General features: G+C 41.2%; 1 protein-coding gene across 3 annotated transcripts in view; it reads right to left on the bottom strand.

Annotated features, from left to right (window-relative positions):
* LOC142102335 (galectin-4-like) overlaps positions 1-10,392 on the bottom strand; it is a 30,031-nt gene extending 19,639 nt beyond the window's left edge. For all 3 annotated transcript variants that reach the window (XM_075187144.1, XM_075187145.1, XM_075187146.1), the window contains exon 1: positions 10,249-10,392. In XM_075187144.1, the coding sequence (XP_075043245.1) occupies positions 10,249-10,389 (141 nt within the window). In that variant the 5' untranslated portion in view covers positions 10,390-10,392. The remainder of the gene's footprint in view (positions 1-10,248) is intronic.
* Between the last annotated feature and the right edge of the window lie 16,570 nt (positions 10,393-26,962).

Below are 26,962 nucleotides of genomic sequence, written 5' to 3'. Positions count from 1 at the left end.
ACCACAGTCAAATGACACAGGATATAGTGAGCAGAGAGGTTTTGGAATGCACCTTTTCTCAGTAAGCATTACCTACCAGCAGTTGATGATGGGGAATTAACTGCCGCAAGCTCCCGAAAGGGTATGTGGTCATGCCACATTGGGTCATGCCATTTACCCTGAGAATGTGCCTGGCCTTCCTATTGCGTAAAGCTGTCCAAGCAATCATGCCCTCCCCTAAAAACTACCTTGAATTGCCAAGCATACCTCTCACTGGAACACACCTCTCAACAATTCCAAATGTTCCGGCAGTCAGGACAAAAGAATAGGCATTGATCCATCTATATCAGGACAGTTGGGAGGTATGCTAGCATACCTCCCTCAACCTACTTCCTCTACCATGATGTAACTACTAAGGATCTTAGTGACTGACTGGCTCACACTCAGAGTTCAGGTTACATTTTCCTTAAGAAAAAGCAGCAACCAAATAGTTACAGTTAAGAAACACTTTTTTGTAGTGGCAGCCATACTAATCTTCCCCACAGAATGGTTTTGTTAAGAGAACAATGAGTTAACTGGAGGACATCCTGGGGAAATGACATCAGATTCATTTAACTTCATATTATAAAGGCACAAAATGTACCAAAAAACTTTATATATGTGATTCCAGCTTTAACTGGGCCATGGTAGAGTGATCAAACAGTAATGTAGTAGTTAATGGAGTTAAAGACAGTAGATTGCAGCAACCTATATTCAGACATTATCATAAGGACAGGTTAATAAGTAACTCACAAATCACCTCACATCTGTTTACTGCAGCAAAGACACACAGCTAAACTTACTGATCTGCAGCTTCCCAGCCTGACGTCTGCCATGTGGAGGACCGAGGAGGAAAGTGGGTACAGGGCTGAGAGTGACATCTAGAAATGTACTAACTTTGGTGTCTCCCCCACTCTGCACATGACAGTTGTAGTGACAGCAAAAACCTTAAACACAGACCAGGTTATCTACCAGAGTCCCATTAATGGCTTTAAAATAGTAGAAACTTCAGGTCAAATTTGGCAAGTTCTTACCACTGTCTCCTGGGGTCTGTATTCTAAGATATAAGATTGGGTTTCATTTGTACACTAGCCATCAGATTAGGGTCTGGTTTGCATACTAGCCATCAGATTAGGGTCTGGTTTGCATACTAGCCATCAGATTATGGCCTTGTTTGTATACTAGCCATCAGATTAGGGTCTGGTTTGCATACTAGCCATCAGATTAGGGTCTGGTTTGCATAGTAGCCATCAGATTATGGCCTTGTTTGTATACTAGCCACCAGATTAGGGTCTGGTTTGCATACTAGCTATCAGATTAGGGACGGGTGGTCTGATGGTTGCATACTAACCATCAGATTAGGGTCTGTTTTGCATACTAGCCATCAGATTAGGGTCTGGTTTGCATAGTAGCTATCAGATTACGGCCTTGTTTGTATACTAGCCATCAGATTAGGGTCTGGTTTGCATAGTAGCTATCAGATTACGGCCTTGTTTGTATACTAGCCATCAGATTAGGGTCTGGTTTGCATACTAGCCATCAGATTTGGGTCTGGTTTGCATACTAGCTATCAGATTAGGGACGGGTGGTCTGATGGTTGCATACTAACCATCAGATTAGGGTCTGTTTTGCATACTAGCCATCAGATTTGGGTCTGGTTTGCATACTAGCCATCAGATTAGGGTCTGGTTTGCATACTAACCATAAGATTAGGATCTGGTTTGCATACTAGCCATCAGATTAGAGTCTGGTTTGCATACTAGTCATCAGATTAGGGTCTGGTTTGTATACTAGCCATCAGAATAGGGTGTGGTTTGTATACTAGCTACCAGATTAGGGTCTGTTTTGCATACTAACCATCAGATTAGGGTCTGGTTTGCATACTAACCATCAGATTAGGGTCTGGTTTGCATACTAGCCATCAGATTAGGGTCTGGTTTGTATACTAGCCATCAGATTAGGGTCTGGTTTGCATAGTAGCCATCAGATTAGGGTCTGGTTTGTATACTAGCCATCAGATTAGGGTCTTTTTTGTATACTAGCCATCAGATTAGGGTCTGGTTTGTATACTAGCCATCAGATCATCTCTCACCGCTCATATCGCAGCTATTTTATATGATTGGCCGTTTGGGGGATTTATTAGGAGAGAGGAGAGGGACATCAGGGAATGTTTTCTGTACTTATTTTGGCCTTTTCAGGAAGTACACAACGGTCAGTTTCATGTGGCAAATAGGCCAGGAAATACAATTGTTTGAAATTATTTGCAGACACTTTGCTGCTGACTAGGTGCATCTAAGCATATCAAATGCAATACTATCTAGATGGAATTTAGTGCACTGCAATCAACATCATGTCATGTTTAATGACCTTGGTTGATAATGTAATAATCTAATCTCACAATAAGTTTTTCAATAACTAAATTAACTTGTAAAAGGTGTTAGTGTATACTGCAGTGGATCCCAAACTTTTTTTAGTTCAAGGTACCCTTAGGGTTTCCACAATTTTTTCAAGGCACCCCTAACCCAAAATAATTACCAAGTAGTCCCCCGCCTTGCTTACCACTGACCCTGGCCGAGGCACCCCTGTGAGATCGCCGCGGCACCCCAGGGAGCCTAGGCGCACAGTTTGGGAAACACTGCTATACTGTGAGAATTGCATTTAATACACAGAACAGAGAATTGGTACTGTACAGTTCCTACTATACTGAAAGATAAGGACATTTACTGGACAAACCTTTAAAACTTGGTACAGTACCTGGAAATTTCAGACTACACCAACTAAAAGCACTGACAAGTAAAGTGAACAACATTGATTATCTCATTACAATGGCACCTGTTAAGGGGTGGTATATATTAGGCAGCAAGTGAACAGTCTGTTCTTGAAGTTGCTGTGTTGGAAGCAGGCAAAATGGGCAAGTGTAAACATCTGAGCAACTTTGACAAGGGCCAAATTGTGATGGGTCAGAGCATTTCCAATACGGCAGGTCTTTGTGCTATTCCTGGTATGTAGTGGTTAGTACCTACCAAAAGTGGTCCAAGGAAGGACAACTGATGAACCAGCGACAAGGTCATCGGCGCCCAAAGCTTATTGATGCACGTGGGAAGCGAAGGCTATCCTGTCTGGCACAATCCTACAGAAGAGCTACTGTAGCACAAATTGCTGAGAAAGTTAATGCTGGGTATGATAGAAGGGTATCAGAACACATAGTGCATCGCAGCTTGCTGGGTATGGGGCTGTGTGGCAACAGACCGGTGAGAGTGCCCATGCTGATCCCTGTCCACTGCCGAGTCCCGACAGTGCCTTCAATGGGAACGTGAGTGCCAGAACTGGACCATGGAGCAATGGAAGAAGGTGGCCTGGTCTGATGAATCAGGTTTTCTATTACATCATGTGGGCGACTGGGTGTGTGTGCACTGATTATCTGGGGAAGAAATGGCACCAGGGTGCACTATGGGAAGAAGGTAAGCCGGTGGAGGCAGTGTGATACTCCGGGCAATGTTCTGCTGGGAAACCGCGGGTTCTGGCATTCATTTGGATGTTACTTTGACATGTACACCTATCTAAACATTGTTGCATTCCAAGTACACCCCTTCATGGTACCGGTATTCCCTGATGTAAGTGGCCTCTTTTACCAGGATAATGGTGCCCTGTCACATTGCAAAAATTGTTTAAGAATGGTTTGAGGAACATGAGAAAGAGTTCAATGTGTTAACTTGGCCTCCAAATTCCCGAGATCTCAATCCGAGCATCTGTGGGATCTGCTGGAAAAACAAGTCAGAGCCATGGAGGCCCCACCTCACAACTTACAGGACTTAAAGGATCTGCTTCTAACTTCTTGTTGCCAGATACCACAGGACACCTACAGAGGTCTTGTGGTGTACATGCCTCCACGGGTCAGAGCTGTTTTGTTGGCACAATGGAAACGAACACAGGTGGTTTTAATGTTATCGAAGAGAGAGATAGAGACAGATAGATAACAGGTGTAACACCCCTTCTGGTGTTATACACTCCTCTCAGTGACTGAATGCGTGGCCCCAGCACTAGAACTCAGAGGCATAGTTGCCAATTCCGCTTATAACAAGCGGAATTGGACTTGTTTTTTTCCCGAGTTTCAGTTTTTTTGTGCTAGTTGCGGGTTTTTGGTCTTTGCAAATACATGTAACGAGCTAAGGTCTCCAGAATACCTCTTACAATTTTCTGACGGCTTCTCCAGGAAATTCTACCCCTTTGGAACGCTGCACCGTTCTATCAGCCAAACAGGCCAATCAGTGCACAGCCATATGCCCCTGCCCCCTCTGAGAGGGAAAGTTCCAGCCAATCTCAAAAAGCGGGTGACATAACACAAGACTACAACAAGTAAATCATCCAAGTCCAGCGCAGGAGCTGTGTGCACTGTGCCAGCTGTTCCTGGAAAGACGCCTCATCCAGGTGCTTATGTCCGGGCTCCAGTGCGTCTCACACTGCTCTATACTATGCTCTGTTTGTCCTATGCTGTCACTTCCATACTGCTGGTGTTATCAATATAACAGAGAGGTGAGATCTCCGCAGAGGACGCAGTTCCCTGATTACAGGGGCAACTGCTGCATCTCCCTCTGACTCTCACTCCCTGCACTCCTCATACTGCTTTATGTCTGCATTTACAGCTATGCACATCATTGTGTCTCATGTGTGTGTGTGTATAGGACCTCCTTGTTTGTGAAGCAGGTGCTATGTAATAGTTTCCAGTTAGATCCCAGTCTAGAAGCCTAATTGCTGTGTGATGTCTTCTGCTCAGTGATAGGCGTTAGCTCTGGGTCTTAGTTTAGGAGTGTCAGTGATGGGTAATGCTTCAGGATGAATGCCAGTCTAGGCGTATCAGTCCTGGGTAATAGCTCCTGGTTGTGCCCCAGCCTAAGCACCTAGTGACATTTACCCCAGCGCCTATAGATGGAAATTGTGGTGAAATTGACCAGTGTCGTCTGATGTTTTGATATCTGCATCATAACTGGTTTCATTTGTGGAATTTTTTTCTGAGAAATTAAAGCTATTATTTTTACTATTGCATACATATTTGTTCTTCCTTATAGTTCTGTTGATAGAATTTCAAGTTGCCTTTTTATTGGTAAATATGTTTGTTATGTAGTGGATATGTGTAGTAAGTGCTACGTGCCTGTGTTCATGCACTTATACCATACCCATACCTGACTTGGAGTGGTACAGTAGTAATACATAGATTACTGGATACATGTTAATTGTATCCCACAAGCAGAGTCCTATTTAAACCTGGCTTCTTGGTTCATTTAAATGGCAAAGACACAGTTGAGGTATTTATTTTATATTGAACAATAAACTTTGTAGTTTTTGCTACAATAACACCCCTGTCCCTTGTAAGTTTGGGCTTTTTAGGATTGGTTTGGGCTTGTTTTTCATTTCAGAGTTGGCAACCCTGGAGACACACCAGGAATGGCTGCTTAGCAACATCAAGCTGATATGAGCTGGTGAGAACCTGTATTGTGAGAGAATGATGTCCAGGGACCCAGGAAAGAGGGAATGAGGTCCCAGGATACCCCTTGCAACCCAGGGTGCGTGTCAATGGCTTGCTGCCACATGGGCCAAAATACATCATGACAGAGAGAATATGAGTGAAATGGAAGAGATCTGCAGGAGAAATGATCTCAAAATCTGTCTGTATGATAGATTAGGGACCTCAGTCAGGGAGAATATACCACATTATCTCAAAATATAATAGCATGACTAAGAAACACAGCATCTGAGTGAGAGAATCCCGAGACATCCTGCTTGGAGCAAAGAGGCAGTGACATTAACCTCCACAGAGGAGGGGTGAGCAGGGCTGAGAGAACACTAGCAAGTAAGTGCCAAAATCCAAACAAGTGAGTGATGTTACCCCTGCAGAGGAGGGTTTAGGGACACACTGCTGAAAGAGATAGGCTTGTGCTGAGGCACCATTTTAAATGTGACTGTCCTATATACAAGTTTCCATGTTAAGAACTGTGCTGGAGGAGGCAGACACTGTACATATTTGTTTTACTGTTTTCAACCCAAGCATTGTGCTGGAATGGAGAAGGCGTGTAAAAAAAAAAAGAGTTTCTATTTTGCAATATTGAGATGGTCTGGTGAAAAACGCAACCACCACACAGCAACACCTGTGTGCACACTTAGCAGTACAACCTGTGTGTACTGGGGACCCTGTGGTCACTAATGCCCACACCTAAGAGTTAGCCTAGGCAGGGAGAGCACAGGTAAGGAGATGTATTACCCACCCATATACCTCCCTTCTTCCACACATGGAGACAGGGGGTTACATAGGTATAATATATCTTAATTAAATTACATTCTTAAATTAAATAACATTTGATGTGATAGAGACACTGGGTTTCATAAAAAAAACGCCTTTTCTTGTGTTTTTTTTTTTATATTAATTTTTTTTTTTAAAATAAATAAATTTTATTTTGTGTATATTTAATTGTAATAGATTCCACTTGGGTGTGTCTGTGAATATCTAACAGAATCTACAGTCAGAGCTTCTATAACTGTCAGTATGTAAAAGTCAGACGGACTACAGCAATTCAGTGCCGTGCCTATTCCCTCCATCTCTACCAATTATTTATTTTGTTTATATATTTCCGGGAGAGGGAGTGGGAGAGGGAGAGGGAGGGGGGGAGAGAGAGGGGGGGGGGGGGAGAGAGAGGGGGGAGGGGAGAGAGAGAGGGGGGAGAGAGAGAGGGATAGTGAGAAATATAGTGAGAGAAAGAGAGAGATAGTGAGAGAAAGAGAGAGAGTGAGGGGGAAGGGAGAGAGAGAGATAGTGAGAGATATAGTGAGAGAAAGAGAGAGAGATAGTGAGAGATATAGGGGTCTATTTATGACCCTTCGTTTTTTTGACTTGATACTTTTCAATCCTTATCTCCTTGATAAGGATTGAAAAGTAACGGCTATGTATTAAAAAACTTTGCAGGGACAGCAGTGCCGATAACCTGCTGTCCCTGAGAAGTGACTCACCTGATCATCGCAGTCTTTTCTCATTTTTCAATGCTGCGATGATCTTCTCTTTTTTTTTTTGTCTTTTTTTTTTCTTTTTTTGTTAGTGCGCATGCACCGACTGAATAGTTGGTGCATGCGCAGTAACATCCTGGCCGGCAAACTGCAGGATGATTGACAGGGAGGGATCATATGATCCCTCCACACATGCGCTGTCCAGCTCTGCTCTTCAGAGCAGAGCTGGACAGCGCGAAAGTTTCAGATATGTTAATGTACGCCAGCTTCATATGGCGCCAGCTTCAGATGGCTCCAGCTTCAGATGGCGCCAGCTTCAGATGGCTCCAGCTTCATATGGCGCCAGCTTCAGATGGCGTACATTAACATGTAAAAAAAGAGAAAAGTTTCTCTAATTAAACTTTCATACATAGCGGTTCTGAGCACTTCCCATACACTGTTATGGGGAGTGCTCAGAAAAACGATAGGAAATGCAAAGCAGCAGATATCTGAGATATCTGCGGCGATGCTTCAATGGTACATAGTGATTTCATGGTAAACCCCCGAAAACTGTTGTTTTCGGGGGTTTACCACAGGAAAAATGCTTGTTAAATAGACCCCATAGTGAGAGAAAGAGAGAGAGGGGGATTGTGAGAGATATAGTGAAAGAAAGAGAGAGAGATAGTGAGAGATATAGGGGTCTATTTACAAAGTACCGCAAAATATGAATGAAACTTCATCGCACAGATGCGGATTGAAAGATTTCTCATATTTATTAAAAATTCAACACAGGAACAACTGTTCCTGTGAAGTGTAAGACTCACCTTTCACTCGAGTCTTCTCTTCTCCTCCCTGTGCGGTGCTGCTTGCGACGTGGTATTCTCTATCAATCCCTGTGCGCATGTGCCGACCGGTAATCTCGGGTATGCGCACAGATCCCTGAATGAAAGAACCTGAGGCATGTGACATGGAGGGATCATGTGATCCCTCCACACATACGCTGTGCAGCTCTACTCTTGGGAGCAGAGCTGTTTCAGTGAAATCTTTTAAATTATGTTAATATACGCCATCTTCAGTTGGCGTAAGTGAGGATACCACCCTTAGCTGGGATGGCAGTTACCCTTTGTGGGATTCAACTCACTCCGGTAGACCAGAATATATCCAAAATAAGGCTTTATTACGACAGCACAACACTACAAGACGTTCACAAGTTACAGGATAAATAGTAGCATGTATCCTCCAGCAGCCTCTAGGAGTCAGCACTCCAAATTAATAATCTCAGCATCTTTCAGAGTCTTATGCTCCTGCAATATTACCACTAACAATTAGCAAAACAGTTACTGGCTTACAAAGACCCTGTCCTGGTAGGGTTTCCTCCAGCGGCACCACGATGCCTGGCCCAGAGTCCTTTCCGCAAATGTCTTGTACACCAGGATCCTCCAAACTAAAATCGCTTCCTTGGCATTCTCCTCTCTCTATATTCTTCGCTGTATACACAGGAAGTAGGGTCAAATGTCTCAAACCTCTCCCTTACAGCTGGGGTCTCTCATTGGACACTTTAGCTGCTAGACATACTGTCCCTGTTACCTTGATTATACAATGGAATGGCTTGACTCAATTAGTTATTTTGGCTAGATACACTGCACGCTTACATGAAACAATAAGACTTTTGACACATTGTATCAGCAGTATTACGGCAGCTGAATCTGTGATACATTTTGATACAATAACATTTATATTGATACACATTGATACATTTCCCAATGCTATTTCAGCCAATTTGCATATCATTTAGAAGTTCTAACCTCACTATCTCTCAGATTACCTGTTGACCTAGCTAGTGATAATATATTTTATATGTAATGTAGTGTACCTTTAAGAATGCTTCACATTTTAATATGCTCAGGGATATATGTATATATTTTAGAAATGGTAAGAAGTTTTGCAGAGGATGTTAAAAGCAGAAGTAAAGATGGCATCTGCAGAATTAGCTGATTATAAATAATGTACTACCTTAGGAAATTGCACCATAATGCTAGAATAAGTACAAGCGCAGGTTTGTCAGGAAACTGATCTTGTGATTCATCAACTATTTTTGCATATCAAAATTACTATAAATGTATAACCTGGTATGCATTTAAACAGAGCAGATTCTATACAGATGAGATATATTCTGTTCTCCGATCGATCGTAATGCATGCATGCAGGAAGATTTCCTTTGATTGTGTATAAGCTTGGCATCAATCCACGGATAGCATACATTGGATTTGACACTAGTCAACACGGGCTGCCAGCTTGTTAACTCAGACATTGTTCTGATTACAAACCAAATGTAAGCTCATAACAATGAACATTTGAGACAAATGGTAATTACATTAGCTAACACAAGCAAAATGATTGCTGCTGTCCTGTTATTTTCACACAGTATGGCAATATTCTTTATGTTTATACTACATACAATATTGCAGGTAATAGCAAGGGCAAAATGTACCTAATAGCATGAAAAAATAATACCCCGTTGCTCTGGTGTATATACTTAGACTGGGCCAAGGATTTAAAAGTACATTAAACCGTAAGAAACAGGTGATGAGTACAAAGTTCTCAGTCCAGTAGCACTTGTTTTCTCACAGCGTACATTAACATGTTTTCTTTTCCAATTCGGCTGTTGGTACATAGCGTTACTGAGCTGTGCCCATACACTGTTATGGGGACTGCTCAGTAAAACGAAGATATATGCAAAGCAGCAGATAGCATAGCGATGCAGTCATAGTAAACAACAATTTTGCGTTTAATCTTTCGGGGCTTGAACACAGTTTTTAGTTTAATAAATAGGCCCCATAGTGAGAGAAAGAGAGATAGTGAGAGATATTTAAAGCCTTGTAAAGGGAGACTCCCCTTTACAAGGCAGCGCAGCTTTAAATTTAAGCGCTGAAGACGCTGAACTTGCCGGAGATGAAGAATCCGGAGATTCATACATTTACCCCATAGTGAGAGAAAGAGAGATAGTGAGAGAGAGAGATATAGTGAGAGAGAGATATAGTGAGAGAGAGATATAGTGAGAGAGATATAGTGAGAGAGAGAATGAGAATTCAGGTACTGCCCAAGCCTTAGTTTACTATATCATCCATTCAGTATCTGCTTTTAATTAGGGTTTATGTTTGTTGATTTAACCCCTTCAAAGATTAAAAACAAGCACACAATTTTTCTTCCAATCACAGAGACAACCTGAATGAACAGAAAACAAGACACGTTACTTACTGGATTATAAATAGGTGAGGCCATCTGCTCTGTCTGCTCCTGCACTTTCTGTAGGCAGCTAACTGTGAATCTAAGTTTCGTTTCCAGTGAATAAGAGAGATCTGTAGAACAGGAAGTCAGAAAATACCGTTCAGAGGTCATATGGAAAAGCTGCCTGTAGGTTTTATCATACAGTGAAATGGAAATGCAGAAAGAAGTGCTGTGCACACTGCAGTCCAGAGATAATCAATCCCTGTGTTATATCTTATGTACTGTTCACAGTGGCTAAAAACGTGCCACAGACTGAATGGTGTTCAGATCTTACCTAGCATAGATTGTAAGCTCTTGCTGCCAATATATAGTTATATTGCTGTATTGTAACCGGAGCCTGTTTTATCTGCCTGCAACGGAATATGCTGGTGTTTTATAAATAAAACATTGATTATCTAGAGCTATTAATCTTGTGCACTTTGTGCATACATGCCAACTTTTGAGATCCCTTCCGGGAGGGGAGTTCTCGCTGGCAATTTTGGGGGTGCCCAAGCGGGACATGTTACATGGCCCGCCCCCTAATATGTCACAGTCAGTTTAGCCTATTATAGAGCGGGACGCGATGACGCGTGTTCCGTGTCACTAAGCCCCGCCCCCACCAGTCAACTAACCAGGAACCAGGAAGTTGCTCTGCTCTCCCGGGAGTCTACGAGGACTCCTAGACATTCAGGAGTCTCCCGGACCTTCCGGGAGAGTAGGCAACTATGACTTTGTGATAAAAGCATAGAATTTGGTATGCACCATCCTTAGTGTATATGGAAGAGATTTAGATATTAGGGCACAGCTGACTGGACCTAGAACTAAACTGGTGGCCATTTGTCCAAATGGCGCTCATATAGACTAGGAAAATGTTCTTATTTGCTTATATGGTTAACATTGGTATCAAATAATATGTTTTTGAAGTCAACTAAAATGTTATTACAACTTGCCTTTAAAGCCATTGCCACTTTAAATTTCTCCTGCAACGTTGCAGAATATCGGCAACTTGCAAAAAACGCAGGTTAATACATTTACCCTCAGGACTTGCTTGTAGTGCTATGCGTTTTTGTGGAGGACAGTGTTTCAGCTGTGATATGTGACTAAATCAAACATGTGTTTCATTATAAATGTAAAGGACTGTTATATTATAATTGTGTTATAAACAGTTCAATGTGATATTTATAGTAATAGGACAGTTTTGAGAACAAATTTTGTTTTTTTAATATTTTTCTTGTCTGGTAGAAGTATCATAGTTTGAATATCAGATGGATCTTGAATCTCTTACTATGTGTGTATCTGACAGTTTTAATAACATTGTATTTGACTTCCACAACCTCAAAAACATATTATTTGATACCAATGGTGACCATATAGGCAAATGAGAACATTTTCAGTCTTCACGGGCACCATTTTGAAAAATGGCCGCCAGTTTTGTTCTAGGTCCAGTCAGCCGTGCCCCAATATCTAAATCTTTTACGTATACACTAAGGAAGCTCATGCCAAATTCCATGCTTTTATCAAAAAGCGCACAATACTGTCACTTTACAAATCTTCTCCGCCCCACTATAGCTGCTTGGCACAAGTGACACCATTTTGGGGGCAGTCTTGGAGCTCTGCACTACCCAAAACAGGCAACAGAAGGCACTTTAAAGATACCCATTAAATATTTGCAAATCCGCAATCTCCACTCTACAGTCAAATCCCGCCTTCCCTCTCGCCCCCCTACCACCGTTGAAGCATTGTGCCTGCTCCGAGCATCAACGCCTGATCTGATTTCCACCATCTACTCCGAATTTTCCTCCCCGTGATCCTCACAAAGTAGCCTGGGATCATGACTTGGGCGACCTCCTTGATGACGAAGACTGGACTGAAATTCGAGATAACGCCGCCTCTAGCTCAATCTGTTTTTGAATAAAAGAAAACATGTACAAACTCTACGCCTCTACTCAACTCCTCTGATAGTTGTTGACGTTTCTGCTCTGGCGTAGGCTCATTTCTTCATATATGGTGGAATTGTCTGAAATTAACCCTTTTCTTGTGGGAACTCAAAACACTAATAGATTCTATTATCCAGATTAATGTCCCGCTTGAACCAAAATTTGTCCTCCTGCCCCTTAGTTTACCCTCAGTAACTAAACACCAGAACAAATTGGCCCGCCACATTACATCTGCTGCTACCTGTCTAATCACCTCTGACTGGAAAAAACTGCCCCCTTTTCTTCCCTCTGTTATTACCAGGATTTGGATTTTTGCTTCTTTCTTTTTCTTTGAACTTTTCTTATAATACATAAAACGCTGGATCTTTCTATTGTGACATCGATTTTGTCCCTGAACACTGTTTACTCCTATTAAGAGAGATTTCTTGTGCTTCTTTTTTATGTGCCACTGTTTTCGGATTTTATTGTCTTCTATTTTCTGACCGTTTAATAAAAACTTGTTTAAAAATAAAAAAAAATCTCCATTAAATTCAATCATTATTTTTAACCTCTGCTTGATATATTCAATAGACACTCAGTACATTTTATTCACTATATTGTTTTTCTCTATCACATGAAATACTTTCTGTTTCATTTCACTTTTTTTCAATTTTTGTATATATCTTGTGGACACTGATTAGGATGTTTTTAAAGAATCATAATAAATGATAAAGTATATAGTTTCAAGATTAGCTATACCCAAGATTGCACTCAATAAAGATAATTACTTTCTGTTCTTTATTTTGAACAACTTGAAAGAAAACTGACTGAAGAAAGATTCACCCAGTAGATGTGACAGAAGATTGCCAGAGAAAGCAGGCTAGGAAGGTTACGTGTGTCCTGGGTGCAGGTAAGGTAGGGAATGCTGGACAGCGACAGGAGCCAGAAACCAGGGTCAGTCGGCACATCCGCACCTGTGATCAATTTAGAGAGGTGTAATATTTTGTTCCAATAAGGAGAGCTCTTAAGACAGGACCACCAGATATGGAGTTGAGAACCTATATAAGAGTTACATCTTCAACAAAGAGTCTCAAAAGGCGTAAGCAGCCTGTTGATCTTAGCTAAAGTACCCTTCGTGTGGAGAAGAGAACGGAGTTGTAAATATTTCCAATGTTCATTTGTGGGAAGTGAGACTTCTGATTGGAGTTCCCCAAACTCTCAGATGATAGCATCCTTGAGCAGGTAACTTGGATACCTCTCTGAGTCCAAGCAGCAAACTGACTGAACTGAAGTCCAGGTGAGAAGTCCCTTTTGCCCAAAAAGGAAGTCAAGGGGAATATATAATTGTGGAGATACTTTGGCTCACCCTAATCTGCATCCAACAATTCAGTGTGGGCCCAATAGTGGGGTGTGTGAGTTTGGGTATAGTCAGCAGCCACGGCATCAGGTGTATTGGGATTGGCATTCCCTGACCTTCTATGACAAGCCACGTTTTACTTTCCACTTGTCTTGTTCTCTTTAGAACTCTAGTGAGCATAGAAGCTTAGTAGGAACACCATAAGTGTGGAAGCTGTAAGCCTCCTTGATGTCTTTGTCTATAGCGTACATCATGTTTAAACCTTTGCCGTCTGCCCCCCCAGCATAGTCTTTAACCATATGTTGCAGATTCACAAACAAGCACAGGGGTACTCTAATTGGACCATCTGTAAAACATATAATATCTTAGGAAGGATAGTCATATTGATGACATTCCCCTTCCCAAACCAGGAGAGTTTTAGTGTGGACCATGATTGCAAATCCTGGAGTGTTTTATCTAAGAGAGGAGTGTAATTCAAACCAAATAATTTGGAGGTGTCGTCCGACAGAGCGATCCCCAAATATCGATAAAGGCCGGATACCCTTTCAAGGGAAAGGAAGCCTTCAGGGAACCCACTATATGGTCTGGCAGTAAAATGTTAAGTGCAACTGATTTTGAGTAATTAATTTTGAAATTTGACAGATGGGCAAACTTTGTGAAATTGGTCATCCAGTTCGGGAGGGAGACAATTGGATGTGTGACAATAGCTAACAAGTCGTCTGCAAACAACGCTAGTTTAACCTCCCTATTCCCCACCTGCACACAACTTATATCAACAATCTGGCGAATCGCCCTGGCCAGTGCCTCCATACAGAGAATAATGATTAACGGTGAGAGAGGGCAGCCTTGACGTGTGCCGTTGGAGATCCAGACCAGGTCCGAAAGGATCCCATTGATCCTGAGTTTTGCACTGGATGATTTATATAGGGAAAGAATCCTGTGCAAGCAAAGAGGGCCCATACTCAATTGCTCCAGTACCCCTCGCATGAATCGCCAATTAATTCTATCAAAGGCTTTCTCAGCATCTGTGGCGAGGAGATGTGCCTAGGTCTTGGACTGAGAAATGACATGAATTATATCAATCATTTTGGTCGTGTTATCACGAGCTTCTCTATTAGGAACAAAACCCACTTGATCTGAATTAATTAAATTTGGGAGGAGCAAATTCAGGCGGTTGGCTGAGTTTAGCAAAAAGCTTTATATCAATGTTGAGGAGGGAGACAGGACGATAACTCGAGCATTGGGATGGATCCTTTCCTTCTTCATGAATGTCAGTGATGTGTGCCTCCAACGCTTGACCAGAGAAGTAGGTTTTGTCTGATACAGCTGAAGACAGTCAAAAAGAGGGTAGATAGTCTACCTTTAAAGGTTTTTTAATACGCGATCGATAACCCGTCCAGACCCAGACTCTTCCCCGACAGAGATGATTTAATGACTTCATCCAGTTCCTCACCAGAGAATGGCTGTTCCAACATCTCCTCCATTTCTTTAGTAAACCTAGGAAAATGCATCTCTTTCAGGTAATTTTTGACAACTTTGGAGTGTCTGGCCAGTAATGTGGGTGAGGTACGAGACTCAAGGCTATATAAGTCTGAATAATAAATATGGAATGCCTTGGCAATGTCTTTATCTTTAAAACATGGGATACCCCATCCATTTTTGACTGAGTGAATGTAAGTCTGGGCACGTTGTCTGCAGAGAGATTTAGCAAGGAGTTTCCCTGGTTTGTTACCCTATCTGAAAAATTTATTTTTACACTTCCAAATTTAGTTTTATCATCTAGTAATTTGTTGAGCGCGTTGCAAGTGGTTTCGAGTTCTAGATATGTGTCAGGAGATAGAGAACTTTTGTGTTAGTTCTTTAAAGTAGCTATTCGGGAAAGTAGGGACTCCCTGTAAGCCTCCTTTTGTTGTTTGAGGAAAGAATCAAGTTGTATACCCTTTCCTCTAATGACACATTTGTGGGCCTCTCAGATTGTGATCTTGGAAGTCTCACCATTGTCGTTTAGAGCAATATATTCATCAAGGGATTGTATTAGCTGAGATTTACAATATTGGTCCTCCAATTCATTAAATCGCCAGGTCCATTGCCTGGGGGAGGGACCGGTAAAAGTCAGTAAGATATATGGGGGCATGGTGTGAACCCACTATTTGCTCTATTCGGGAGTCCAAGAGGAGATCCAAATGCCTATGTTCAATGAAAAAATGGTTAATTCTGGAGTAGCAAGAGTGTGGAACAGAGTAGTATGCGTAGTCTCTGCCAGTAGAATGTAGGAGTCGCCAAACATCTATCAACTGATACTCATGGAAATTGTGCCTGGTTTACCTAGTCTCTCGCAAAGGTAGCCTGGGGCCCCGTTCCACTGTGTCTACGTGGGGATCCATAGTCCAGTTAAAATATCTGCCTACTACAAGGACACCCTCTTTGTATTCGTCAATCAAGTCCAAAGTACATGCTAGGAAAGCCGAATGACCCTTGTTCGGACCATATAAGTTAACAAAAGGTAAAGAGTTGACCAAATAGTTTTCCCTTCACCAAAAGGCCCCTACCCTCACCAATTTTGACCACTGTAGTGTCTGTGAATTGAAGCCTCTGGGAGAATAGGATTTCCACTCCTTTAGATTTACCAACCGGGTTGTCATTAAAAAATCCCATAGGGTAGTGGCGGCTACAAAGTGATGAGGCAGAGTGTCCTTTAAAATATGTTTCTTGAATGAATAACTTTCTGAGTGTGAAGGGTAGTTAACATTGTTAACAAGGTTAAGTCCCCGAACACTAGGAGAAGAAATTTGTAACTTATCCATGAGGTGGCAGGTCAGGAGGTGGATCGCGTTGTTGTCAGGCATCAGCGTCATTCAGGAGAAAATGAACTCGGCGTTGGGAGGGTAGGATGATTCGGGCACCTGGGATGGGGTTCAACTGGGAAGAGGCAGCAGGAGAGACAATGGGGAAGAAAGGGATGGATAGGAAACAGAAAAAAGTCAGTAACAGTAAACACAATGTAAAATCAACATTTTGAAGTGAACAGTAAAAATACAAATCCGCTTCAAATGACATGGGAATTGGTGGAATCTCCATCAGCTACTAGAACAAACGGTATAGAAAACTGGGGAAGGGGTAGTGGGGCAGCTCAAAGTTAAACGCTAAGGTGCAACCAAGTAAGTCGTTAAACTAGCCAAGTGCACTACACATTCTACTAAAAGTTTCCAATTTCTTTGGTATTTTTGTAATTAATCATATAGATAGCATAGAATTTCCCCATATATCTCGCATTCAGGCGAAGTAAAGGGTGGAGCAGAATCCATAACCTCCTGTGGAGTGTCCAATTCACGAGACTGGTTTTGTGAAGTCTCTAGTAATGTTAGAAGAATTTGGAGTGACCAGGAATTGTTGGATACCAGATTGAGAATTAGTGTCTTTAGACTTCTTTACTTTCTTTGTGGAGGATGTTTGTTCGTTCTTCTCCATCTAAAGCAGTACAAAGATGCAGATATCACTGAATGGTGTGCATAGAACAATTACATGAAGAGAGAAACACATTACTTGAGCCGACTCCAGCCACCATTCCCCATTGGGGGGGGTCTATCGGTAACACCCAGGCATATTTCAATATCAGATCATTCCTCCTGCACCTCCTACAATGGAGGTAATATGAAAAGGGTGTCTAGTCAATCAGTCGTAGGCAAAACCAGAGTATGGTAGTAAATTTGCAAAGGTGTTTCAGTAAATAGAGGAATTGCAAATGGTAATATTTCAAGCAGACAATGGGTAGATGATATCTCAAAACTGCAATATTTCAGATGGCCACTAGATGGCATTGTCACCACAACAGACAGCAGGTGAAGAGAATAAACGGCAGAGAGATCTAACTAAATGAATGCAGAACCTGACACTTGTATAGACTGATGAAAGAGTCTTAGGAATGGACAACTCATGCTGTTTAAAGGGATAAGTTGTGATGCACTATAGTGGTGGGAAAATAAAGAGAATTTCTAGTCTCTTTTCAGGTATGTTCTTTCCTCACTCATATTAAAGACTGCTTGTTCTACATGGAGTACTCAGTTTGGTGTGTGATGATTGTAACTCCCTCCTGACATAGCTGCAGATCGGATGGCTCTGTCCCTACCTCTGCTGGTGACCTGAGCACACTTAGATAATAGTGAAGACAGTCATCAGTATTTGTAACATGTGAGGGATCTGTTGTATTTGTCCATCTGAAAGGCAGTGTTGGAGGAGCTGGATGTCTCCGTACCTCAGAGTTGCAAGCACTACACCAGCAGCGAGTGATTCTCTCCCCACCGATGACAGAAAGGGCACCAAGGGCTCCCTGGTGGTCTGCAGCGCCTCCATTGTTTGTCCACTATGGAGAACCTGAGCAGTCAACACAGCAACTCCTCTATTGGAAGAACAATCTGATCTTATGCGTGTAGGAACTGCTATGAGCCACTAACTACACAGATCCGAGCCGACAGAACTGGGCTGCTATTATGCACTATTCGTGACAAAATTATAGGTGCATATCGTGAGGAGAATATTCTCGTTTAATGGCTTCTTAATGGTCCAATTTAGCACCATTGTAAAGCTCGAGAATTCCGCCGAGACTGAGTCGGTAATAAGTTCTATGTTTCATAAGCGTTGTCTGGTTTTTGTCTCAATGTCTGTGTGCTGAAACGGAGCCTCTCTCAGATGCGTGCGGCCATGTTAGTAGCCAAACCACACACCCCTCACTACTTTTTTCTATGTACACTACCTCCCTGGGTGGTCTCATCTCTTCCTTTGGTCTCCAGTATCACCTTGATGCCGATGACATGAAACTCTATATTTCTTCTCCTGTCACCATCCCCTCCTCTCTCCTGTATCTGACTGCCTTTCCGCTAACTCCTCTTGGATGTCCTCACGTTTTCTCAGAATCAACATTGCAAAAACTGAAATCATTGTTTTCCCTCCATCTAAATCTTCCTCCCACCTTAAACTATCCATCACTGTTAACACCACCATCACTTCTGTTCTCCAACTCCACCACCTGGGTGTCACCCTCGACTTCTTCCACTCTTTTGCCCCCCACATTCAAACTCTTGCTCAATCCTGTTGCTTCCAACTACGTAACATTGCCCACATCCGGCCCTCAGGATGCCACCAAAACCATTATCCACACACTCGTCATTCCCCGTCTTGTTTACTGTAACCGTCTCTTAACCGGCCTCTCACACTCCCCCTGTCCTTGCTCTACACTCAACGCTGAGCGAGACTTATCTTCCTTTCACGCCGCTCTTCCTCTGTCTCCCCTCTCTGTCTTGCCTTACACTGCCTCCGTTTCCTTTACAGAATTCTTTTCAAACTCCTCACCCTCACCTACAAGACCCTCTCCCAATCCACTGTGTCCTATATCTCTAGCCTCCTCTCCATCCACACTCCCGCCAGTTCATTGCGCTCGGCCAATGACCGTTACCTCTCCTCCCCACTGATCACCTCATCTCACGCTAGATGATTTCTCCCAGGCTGCTCCCCTCCACTGGAATGACCTCCCTCACTCCATCCATCTGTCTCCTAATCTGAGAACCTTCAAACGGGCACTTTAAACTCATCTTTTCCTTAAAGCCTACAAGCCATCCATCTATCCTTCTCCTTGCTTCTTCTCCTCGCCTCTCTCTTACCTGTACGAGCTCCTTTTGCGTTTGATCCTCCCCACTGACTCCTCTTGCACCTGCTGTCTGTTTGCCCTCCCTTTAGTATGAAAGCTCTTATGAGCAAGGCCCTCTTCCCTTCTGTCTCACTACCATTTCTTCTCCTCCAACATCATTGTACTTTCAATGCTCGGAATCATTAGAGTCTTGGGTTTACTCGTTTTTGTTTTGTACTGTTGTACCCTGTATGTTCTACTGTTTGTATTCTGTAAGCCACTGCGGAAATCTTGTGGCACCATATAAAGAATAATAATAATAATAATAATAATCCACTTTAAGGTTCAACACGCTGTACATTCAGAGATGCTCTTCTGCATACCACTGTTGTACAAGATAGTTATTTCAGTTACTTTCACCTTCCTGTCAGCTTGAACCAGTCTGGCCATTCTCCTCTGATCTCTCTCATTAACAAGGCATTTTTGCTCACAGAATTGCCGCTCGCTGGATGTTTATTGTTTTGCGCACCATTCTCTGTAAACTCTAGAAACTGATCAAGGAGACCATCAGTTTCTGAAAAATTTATACCCATCGTCTGACGCCAACAATAATTCAACGGTCAAAGTCATTTAGATCACATTTTCTCCCTATTCTAGCATTTGGTCTGAACAACAACCAAACTCTATTGACCATGTCTGTATGCTTTTATGCATTGAGGAGGTATACTGTTGTACATAATAAAGTAGCCATACTTTTCAATATACCCAATTTATGCAGGACTGTCCCAATTCTTGGAACTCAAAAAAGAAGGGACTTACGGAATGATGGGGGTCACTTCTCTGCAATTTGGACCAGTTTGGGGTGAGATTTGGGCAGATCAGTCATGGTTGGACGGCTTGTGAATAAGCTTATTATGTTCTGATTTTCCTTATTTAAATGTTGAGAGATATGAAAGGAATTTGCTATAAAAACAAGCATTTTATTTAGTTCAGATGCACACATTTTGACAAACATGAAACAAATGACAAAGGCAATCACATATCTTTATAGGGGAATTCCAAATATAAAAGATATAGTAGAATGGTAATTATCACAAGATTTACCTACTAATATAGCAGGGCAAAAATATAAAACACAATAGGCCACACCTCCATTTCACCTCAACCACGCCCTGATCATCCAAAGCATGCTTTCTGGGAGTGGTCAGGTCTCTTAAGTTCGCTGATACATCTGCCAACAATACTTATTGTAAAATCTAAATAATTTAGACCACACCCCCCAATCAATTCCCCGTTAGGGCGAGGCCAGATCCACTTTCAGTCAATGACCTTTGGGAATGTCCTGTGGAAATTGTGACTTTTGACAGGTATGTAATTGGAAGGTATTGTATAATAGAGCAAGTGAAAAATATCACCAGGTGACAAACCATATGCAGGAGTATTAAAGACGGTATTTTGTATCGTACAACAGGATTTAATGGCATCTAATACATTATTGCCTACTTTTCTTACCTGTCCTCTGGGAGGTATGAAAAGAGGTGTGAGGGGTTTTCACTATTTATGTCATCAAATGGGCAACGCATTGTGTATGATGATACTAATTGAGTCATCATGCTTCTGCCCTTTCAGTGTTCACTTTTCTAGCATCTAATCATTGTCATTACTGGATGTTTCCAATTACCTATCAGGTATTAGGTAGGTACGCACCCTTCTTGGAAAATTGACTGCTCTTCTGATCTGTGAGGTCTTCCCCCAATTTGGGAGTTTCCCATACACCTTGGGAGAGTAGTCAACTATGATCTAAAATTAGGGAGCAACACATCTCTATTTAAGGAACACTAGTGAATTCTTTGAACCCCTTGAAAAAGACACCAGGGGGTAAATGTATCAAGGTGCGAATTTCCAATGGGTTTGAAAAGTGGAGATGTTGCCCATAGCAACAACCAGATTCTAGTTATCATTAATTTAGCACATTCTACAAAATGAAAGCTAGAATCTGATTGGTTGCTATAGGCAACATCTCCACTTTTCAAACTCCCTGGAAGCTCCCAGCTTGATATATTTACCACTTGATTTATATAGTTATTTACGAACAGTGATCAATGGAGCAAATCTGTACAAAAGCCATAGCAACCAATCAACAATTAGACCATGACTGGCCCAAGGAATGAAAAAATAACAGCAAGCAAAAAAAGAAAAGATAACAGAACAAATATATAGTTTAGTATGTTCCAATTGATTATGACATCACCAAATATAGTGATTCCTTTGCATGCACACACAATATCATCATGATCATCTATATAGCGCCACTAATTCCGCAGCGATGTACAGAGGACTCACTCACATCAGTCCCTGCCCCATTGGAGCTTACAATCTAAATTCCCTAATTTACACACACAGAAAGTCCCAATATAGACCAAAACAGGTGAAGGAGACACCCATTATTATAGTTAGCACCATCTTTTCTACTTCTCTATATCCTGCTTTTTCTGGTTCCTTGAGCTTGGACTTTTGGAAGTGGCACGTTTATTTGGTCTAGGTGTGCATGTAAGGGAATCACTATATACGTGGTGATGTTATAATCCATTAGAACATACTACACCATACATTGTTTCCTTTTATAACTACCATTATCAATTTATCTTCAAACATCCGATCTTTGCTGGTGAAACTGTGGGCACAAAGGATCCTTTATGCATGTCTGGTGGAAATGCTCACTTATATCTCATCCTAGACCTGATTACTCAGATACAACATTTATCTACCCAAAGACCCATTGACCATTTTACTCTGCCCGCCTGTCCGTTCCATTAGTAAGTCAACTGACAAACTGATACGGCACATTTGCAACACAGCTAAACTCCAAATCGATAGTGATTGGAAAAAGCTTTGCAACCTTCCAGAAACACAGTCAATTGAACCTGGCACACTACATCTATAGAATACTAACTAGCTCTCTTCATGATGCAGTTGCTATATTTCACAGAGTCTGGGACCCCTGGTATCTCTTTAACAACTGTCACCCCCCGTGTACCTTGTAGGCCCTTCTTGTTTCCCGAGATGTTAACGGTTAATTTCTAATTATCTGTATCATCGTATTTGTAGTCCTTTAACATTTTGAACCCTTCGCTGTAGCAAAGTTGTTATATCTGTTAACTTTCTCCCTCCCTACACCATCCCCCCATGCCTCCAACTTCCTGCCCCATCCCTCCCCACCCTAACTTAAAATAATTAGCAACCCATTCCTCTGTGTCTATGTCACTTGGGATTTCTTTTTTTTTCTTGTGGTTGTCTTAATTAAGGCTATTTTAGATTGACACATGTCGTACCTGCGCCTCATTGGCTGGCCTTGGGACTCAGGCCCTTCGCATGCCATGCCCACTATATATTCTGTTTATTTCTTGCTTTTTTACACAATCTATTTACTATTTTTTACCTCGTTTTGTGACATGTTTTGTTCTTCTGCTGTTGCAAATAAAAAGTAAAGAAAAAAAAAAAAAGCTACTGATTTAATGTCCGACTGGTTTGGGGGCCTTGTTCACTTATCGTTCAGCTTTCCAGGAGGTAAATAATAATCGCTTTTCCAAACAGGGACCCAACATTTCAGGATCTAGTCAAGCAGCAACTGAGCTTAAGACACCAGCAGCAGCAGGTAGTCAAAGCATGCGTGCATGTACATCAGCAACATGAAATTGAATCTTAACCTGACATTTGTAAAGTATTGTTAATGGAGGTTAATAAGCTGAGCAGGAAGTGGGGAGCGTAAGTTGTTCCATTTTCTCAATATTGAACCAAAGTCCAAAAGTTAAAAAAGAATTAAACAGACTTATTTTCAATCGTACGAATCTGTTATAAATGAGTAATTGTAGGTTAACATTTATGTGTTTTGTCAACCGTTGCATTTTATTGCTATAACTTTAATCATAATTATATATAATCTTAAGTATACATTTGTGGGCCAAGCAGCACTATGTTTGTTATATGGACATGAAAAGCACGTGTCATTCTGATTATTAGGTGTCATCTACAAGTACAGCAAGCTTCTGTCCTGTATCATGAGGGGGTGGGGGATGTTTGACCTTTGGTCATTATATAGGGAAGAAATAGAAGAGAGAAAAGTATATATAGAGGCACTCCAGGATGTGCTGTATATCTAAAAGATACATTTTATTGGTATATATTAAAAACTGTTCCATACATGAGCGAAAATATAAAACAAACAATTAAAATATATGTGCAATGTGAAATAAAAATGCAGTCTCAGTTGCAGGCGCTATGCTATCTCACTATATGAATAGTATATCACCTTAATATGTAATAGGCTTAAGCCTCTGTTGGTAGTATGTCAAGAATTTAGCTAGGTTCTATGATATTTGTAGATATCAGAAATCTTATATTGATCTCAGAGTACCTGGCAATCTAGTACCCTAATACATTGAGGGTCTAATTACTCTTGTTACTTATTTGGCAATTATATGCCTATTGAATACTATCTAAGATCAAAGTATATTCATTATGTAGTATTATCTGAGATCTAGGTATATTTATATGTCTATCGGCTGTAACAGCAATATATTTGTTAATCCTGTAAGAACAACCAGCCGTGTGCACGCTATAAGTCACAATAAGTACTGGGTATTTTAGATTGTAACATGAGGCAGGTAGTAAGATACAAAACAATCGCTAAATATGTGTAATGTGAGAAGAGGTGCAGTCTCAGTTGCAAATGCTCTACTATCTCACTATGTAGATTATAATATATAATTGGCATCTGCCTCTATGATTAACTAAATTAATTAAATACTGTCAGTATTTCTATAATAGTCCCAGAATACCTGGTAATCTGTATTATTTACCATATTATATTAAAGATCTAATTATTCTTAATAATTTATTTGGCAATTATGTGCCTATTAGAGTTCTCTCTGGGATCAGCCTGCATATCGCATCTTGAAGCAATAATATTCCTCAATAGGTGGAACTTGAATGGGATTGGCTGTTATTATTGTCAATCATTTCCATAAGATTGTACCGCCGCCCCCTTCGTAACGATGACCAATGATATTTTTAAATAGGCGGAACTTCATCAGGATAGGGGAGATATTGCTGCCGATCATCCTTATAATTCTGACATTTTACTGGTTCCCTCATGATGACGTGTATACGGGGGCTCGGCCCTGATGATTTAAATACCCAGTCAACACTATTGCTCGTCTTGCCTTGAAAAAGCATACAAGCGAAACGCGCGTTGGCGTTCGCTTTGTATCTCACTAATTGCCTCATCTTATAATCTTAAATATATTTAGCTTCCATTGCCAATAATAGCGTATAGACGGCTGACCGTTCAAAGGGATTTATTAACATAATACTGCTACAGCCGAATTTAGATTCAGTCTACTTGGAACTCTATCCTAGATAGCCTATATATACCAATAGCTGGTTAGATCCGGGCACTGAATACGCTGATCTCTAACAGTACTACAGAACTAATGCACGCTGATCTCAGAGAGAACTCTAATAGGCACATAATTGCCAAATAAATTATTAAGAATAATTAGATCTTTAATATACTATGGTAAATAATACAGATTACCAGGATTTCTGATATCTACAAATATCATAGAACCTAGCTAAATTCTTGACATACTATCAACAGAGGCCTATTACATATTAAGGTGATATACTATTCATATAGTGAGATAGCATAGCGCCTGCAACTGAGACTGCATTTTTATTTCACATTGCACATATATTTTAATTGTTTGCTTTATATTTTCGGTCATGTATGGAACAGTTTTTAATATATACCAATAAAATTTATCTTTTAAATATACAGCACATCCTGGAGTGCCTCTATATATACCTTTCTCTCTTCTATTTCTTCCCTATACATTATATGTAGTAATAGGGTGCACCCACCAGAAAAATTATATATCTACAAATATCTGGTATAAACTGCATGGTCAGAAATATTGGGGATGTATGATATGGAAATTTATTTATTCACTTAGTGCGGTTATGTTCTACAGACATTTGGTCATTAGCAGGACATGTAGTGGCCAATGCCAGGTCATCACTGAAGCCTGTTGACACAGTACCTTTTTCAGCCTAAGCCATGGTCTTCTACAGCCCCCCACACACACTTGTCCCTATGGCCATGTCTCTTTCCTTTCCCATTATGTTTACTGATAATTAAAAGCCACAGGGAGTGTTTTTCAATAGCCCGTGGAACCCTGGATCGAGAGCTTTAGCTGCCAACTACATTTTGTGAAAATTTAAAAAATGTCATTCTCTTGCCCCTCGACACTGGGCAGGTGGGTGGATATCAGGGGGGTTTCTCATAGTTATTGTTCGATAACATAACATGATGAACTGAAGATATTAATGCACTAGAGAAACAAATTGGAAATTAAAAAAGTATTTATTTGACACGTGGCATGGAGAAGGGGCCTGTTGCTGAGCTACCACCAAGTGAATAGTCTCTTTTTCCCCCCACCTTAGGAAGTGCTGTACCAGCCATGGCGCCCAAGAGAAATATCGGGCCCCGCTAGAGCAACTTTTTGGGGCCCCTTCCATACCCACCGAAGGGGGAGTGGCCACTCCAGGTTGGTGACTTCTCCCACTACATAGGTAGGCCTGGGCCCTGGTACTTTGTACCATCCCCAACTCCCCTCTCAGCACCTCTGGTGCCAGTCCTTAGCTAGTATTGTTACCTTATCCACCAGGAACATGCCATGCCGGCCACCAAGTATGGTCTAACCCTGCTTTGTACCACCATTACCTTTCTTTCAGTTTCAAAAGTCTTGTACTAAGAGCTTTCTCCCATACATAGGCATACACCACAACACTGATTCTATTAATCAGTGTCTTCAACACTGGAGTCTAACACACCCATTCTATTAAATACATTATTTCCCAGACAACATGGGTTTACCAGAGCGCCACCCCCATAGCCCATCACTTCATGTTCCCTGGTTGTACCGTTATGTGGAAATGTAAATAATAATTATGTAGAGACGGGGGACACCTAAACACTGCACCTTAGAATGGGATTCCCCTGCAAGGTTGGGGAATACAAGCATGGTACCTTAAGCAATGCTTACTTAAACAGGTCCATCAAGAAAACATTATTATGCAAAACAGTAACTTTTGACAAACAGTATCATGTAGGTGTGAATCATTGAATTACATTTCTGGGTTACACTTGTTTACAGTTTTGCAAGTAATCCTACATTAAGGTGTGCCCAAGAAAAACAATGTAACAAGGACTTGTCTGCTTCCACTATGTAAGTTTTGACATCACTTCTAAAGTGTTTTTTAATTCTGGCAAGTAAGAATTAATGTTATCAGTACATTTGTATGCTGGCTTCCAATTAAATCTGATCTCCTTTCGTGTATGGAATAGATTATGTAGACAATGTAAAATTATCGGAGTCCTATAAACTTTAGCTGGACTGGCCAGGTCTTTATTATATATTTTTACACATTAATTTATTAAATACATTTGTTAAACACATCAGATTTCCCCCCCACACATTCATGAAGAATGATGTTCGGTTATGACATAACCAGGGTAATGAATTGTCATCTCTACCCTCCTATCATCTCATGTAGCGTATCAGCCATATAAATAACTTACTTCGTCATGTTTGTCCCAGTCAGTGTTGCACAAGTTGGACAGATTACGTCTACATTATAGACAGCTTTCCCGTTCATTTATGAAAATGCTGTGAAATACATAATTTTTTCTTCCAAGCATCTATAAGGAAGTACGAAGGTTATGATGAGGATCTTTTGAGAAGTGATGCA

This window comes from Mixophyes fleayi, chromosome 9, assembly GCF_038048845.1.
Source record: "Mixophyes fleayi isolate aMixFle1 chromosome 9, aMixFle1.hap1, whole genome shotgun sequence".
Taxonomy (NCBI): Eukaryota; Metazoa; Chordata; class Amphibia; order Anura; family Limnodynastidae; genus Mixophyes; species Mixophyes fleayi.
This window is presented reverse-complemented; position numbering and strand designations above follow the sequence as displayed.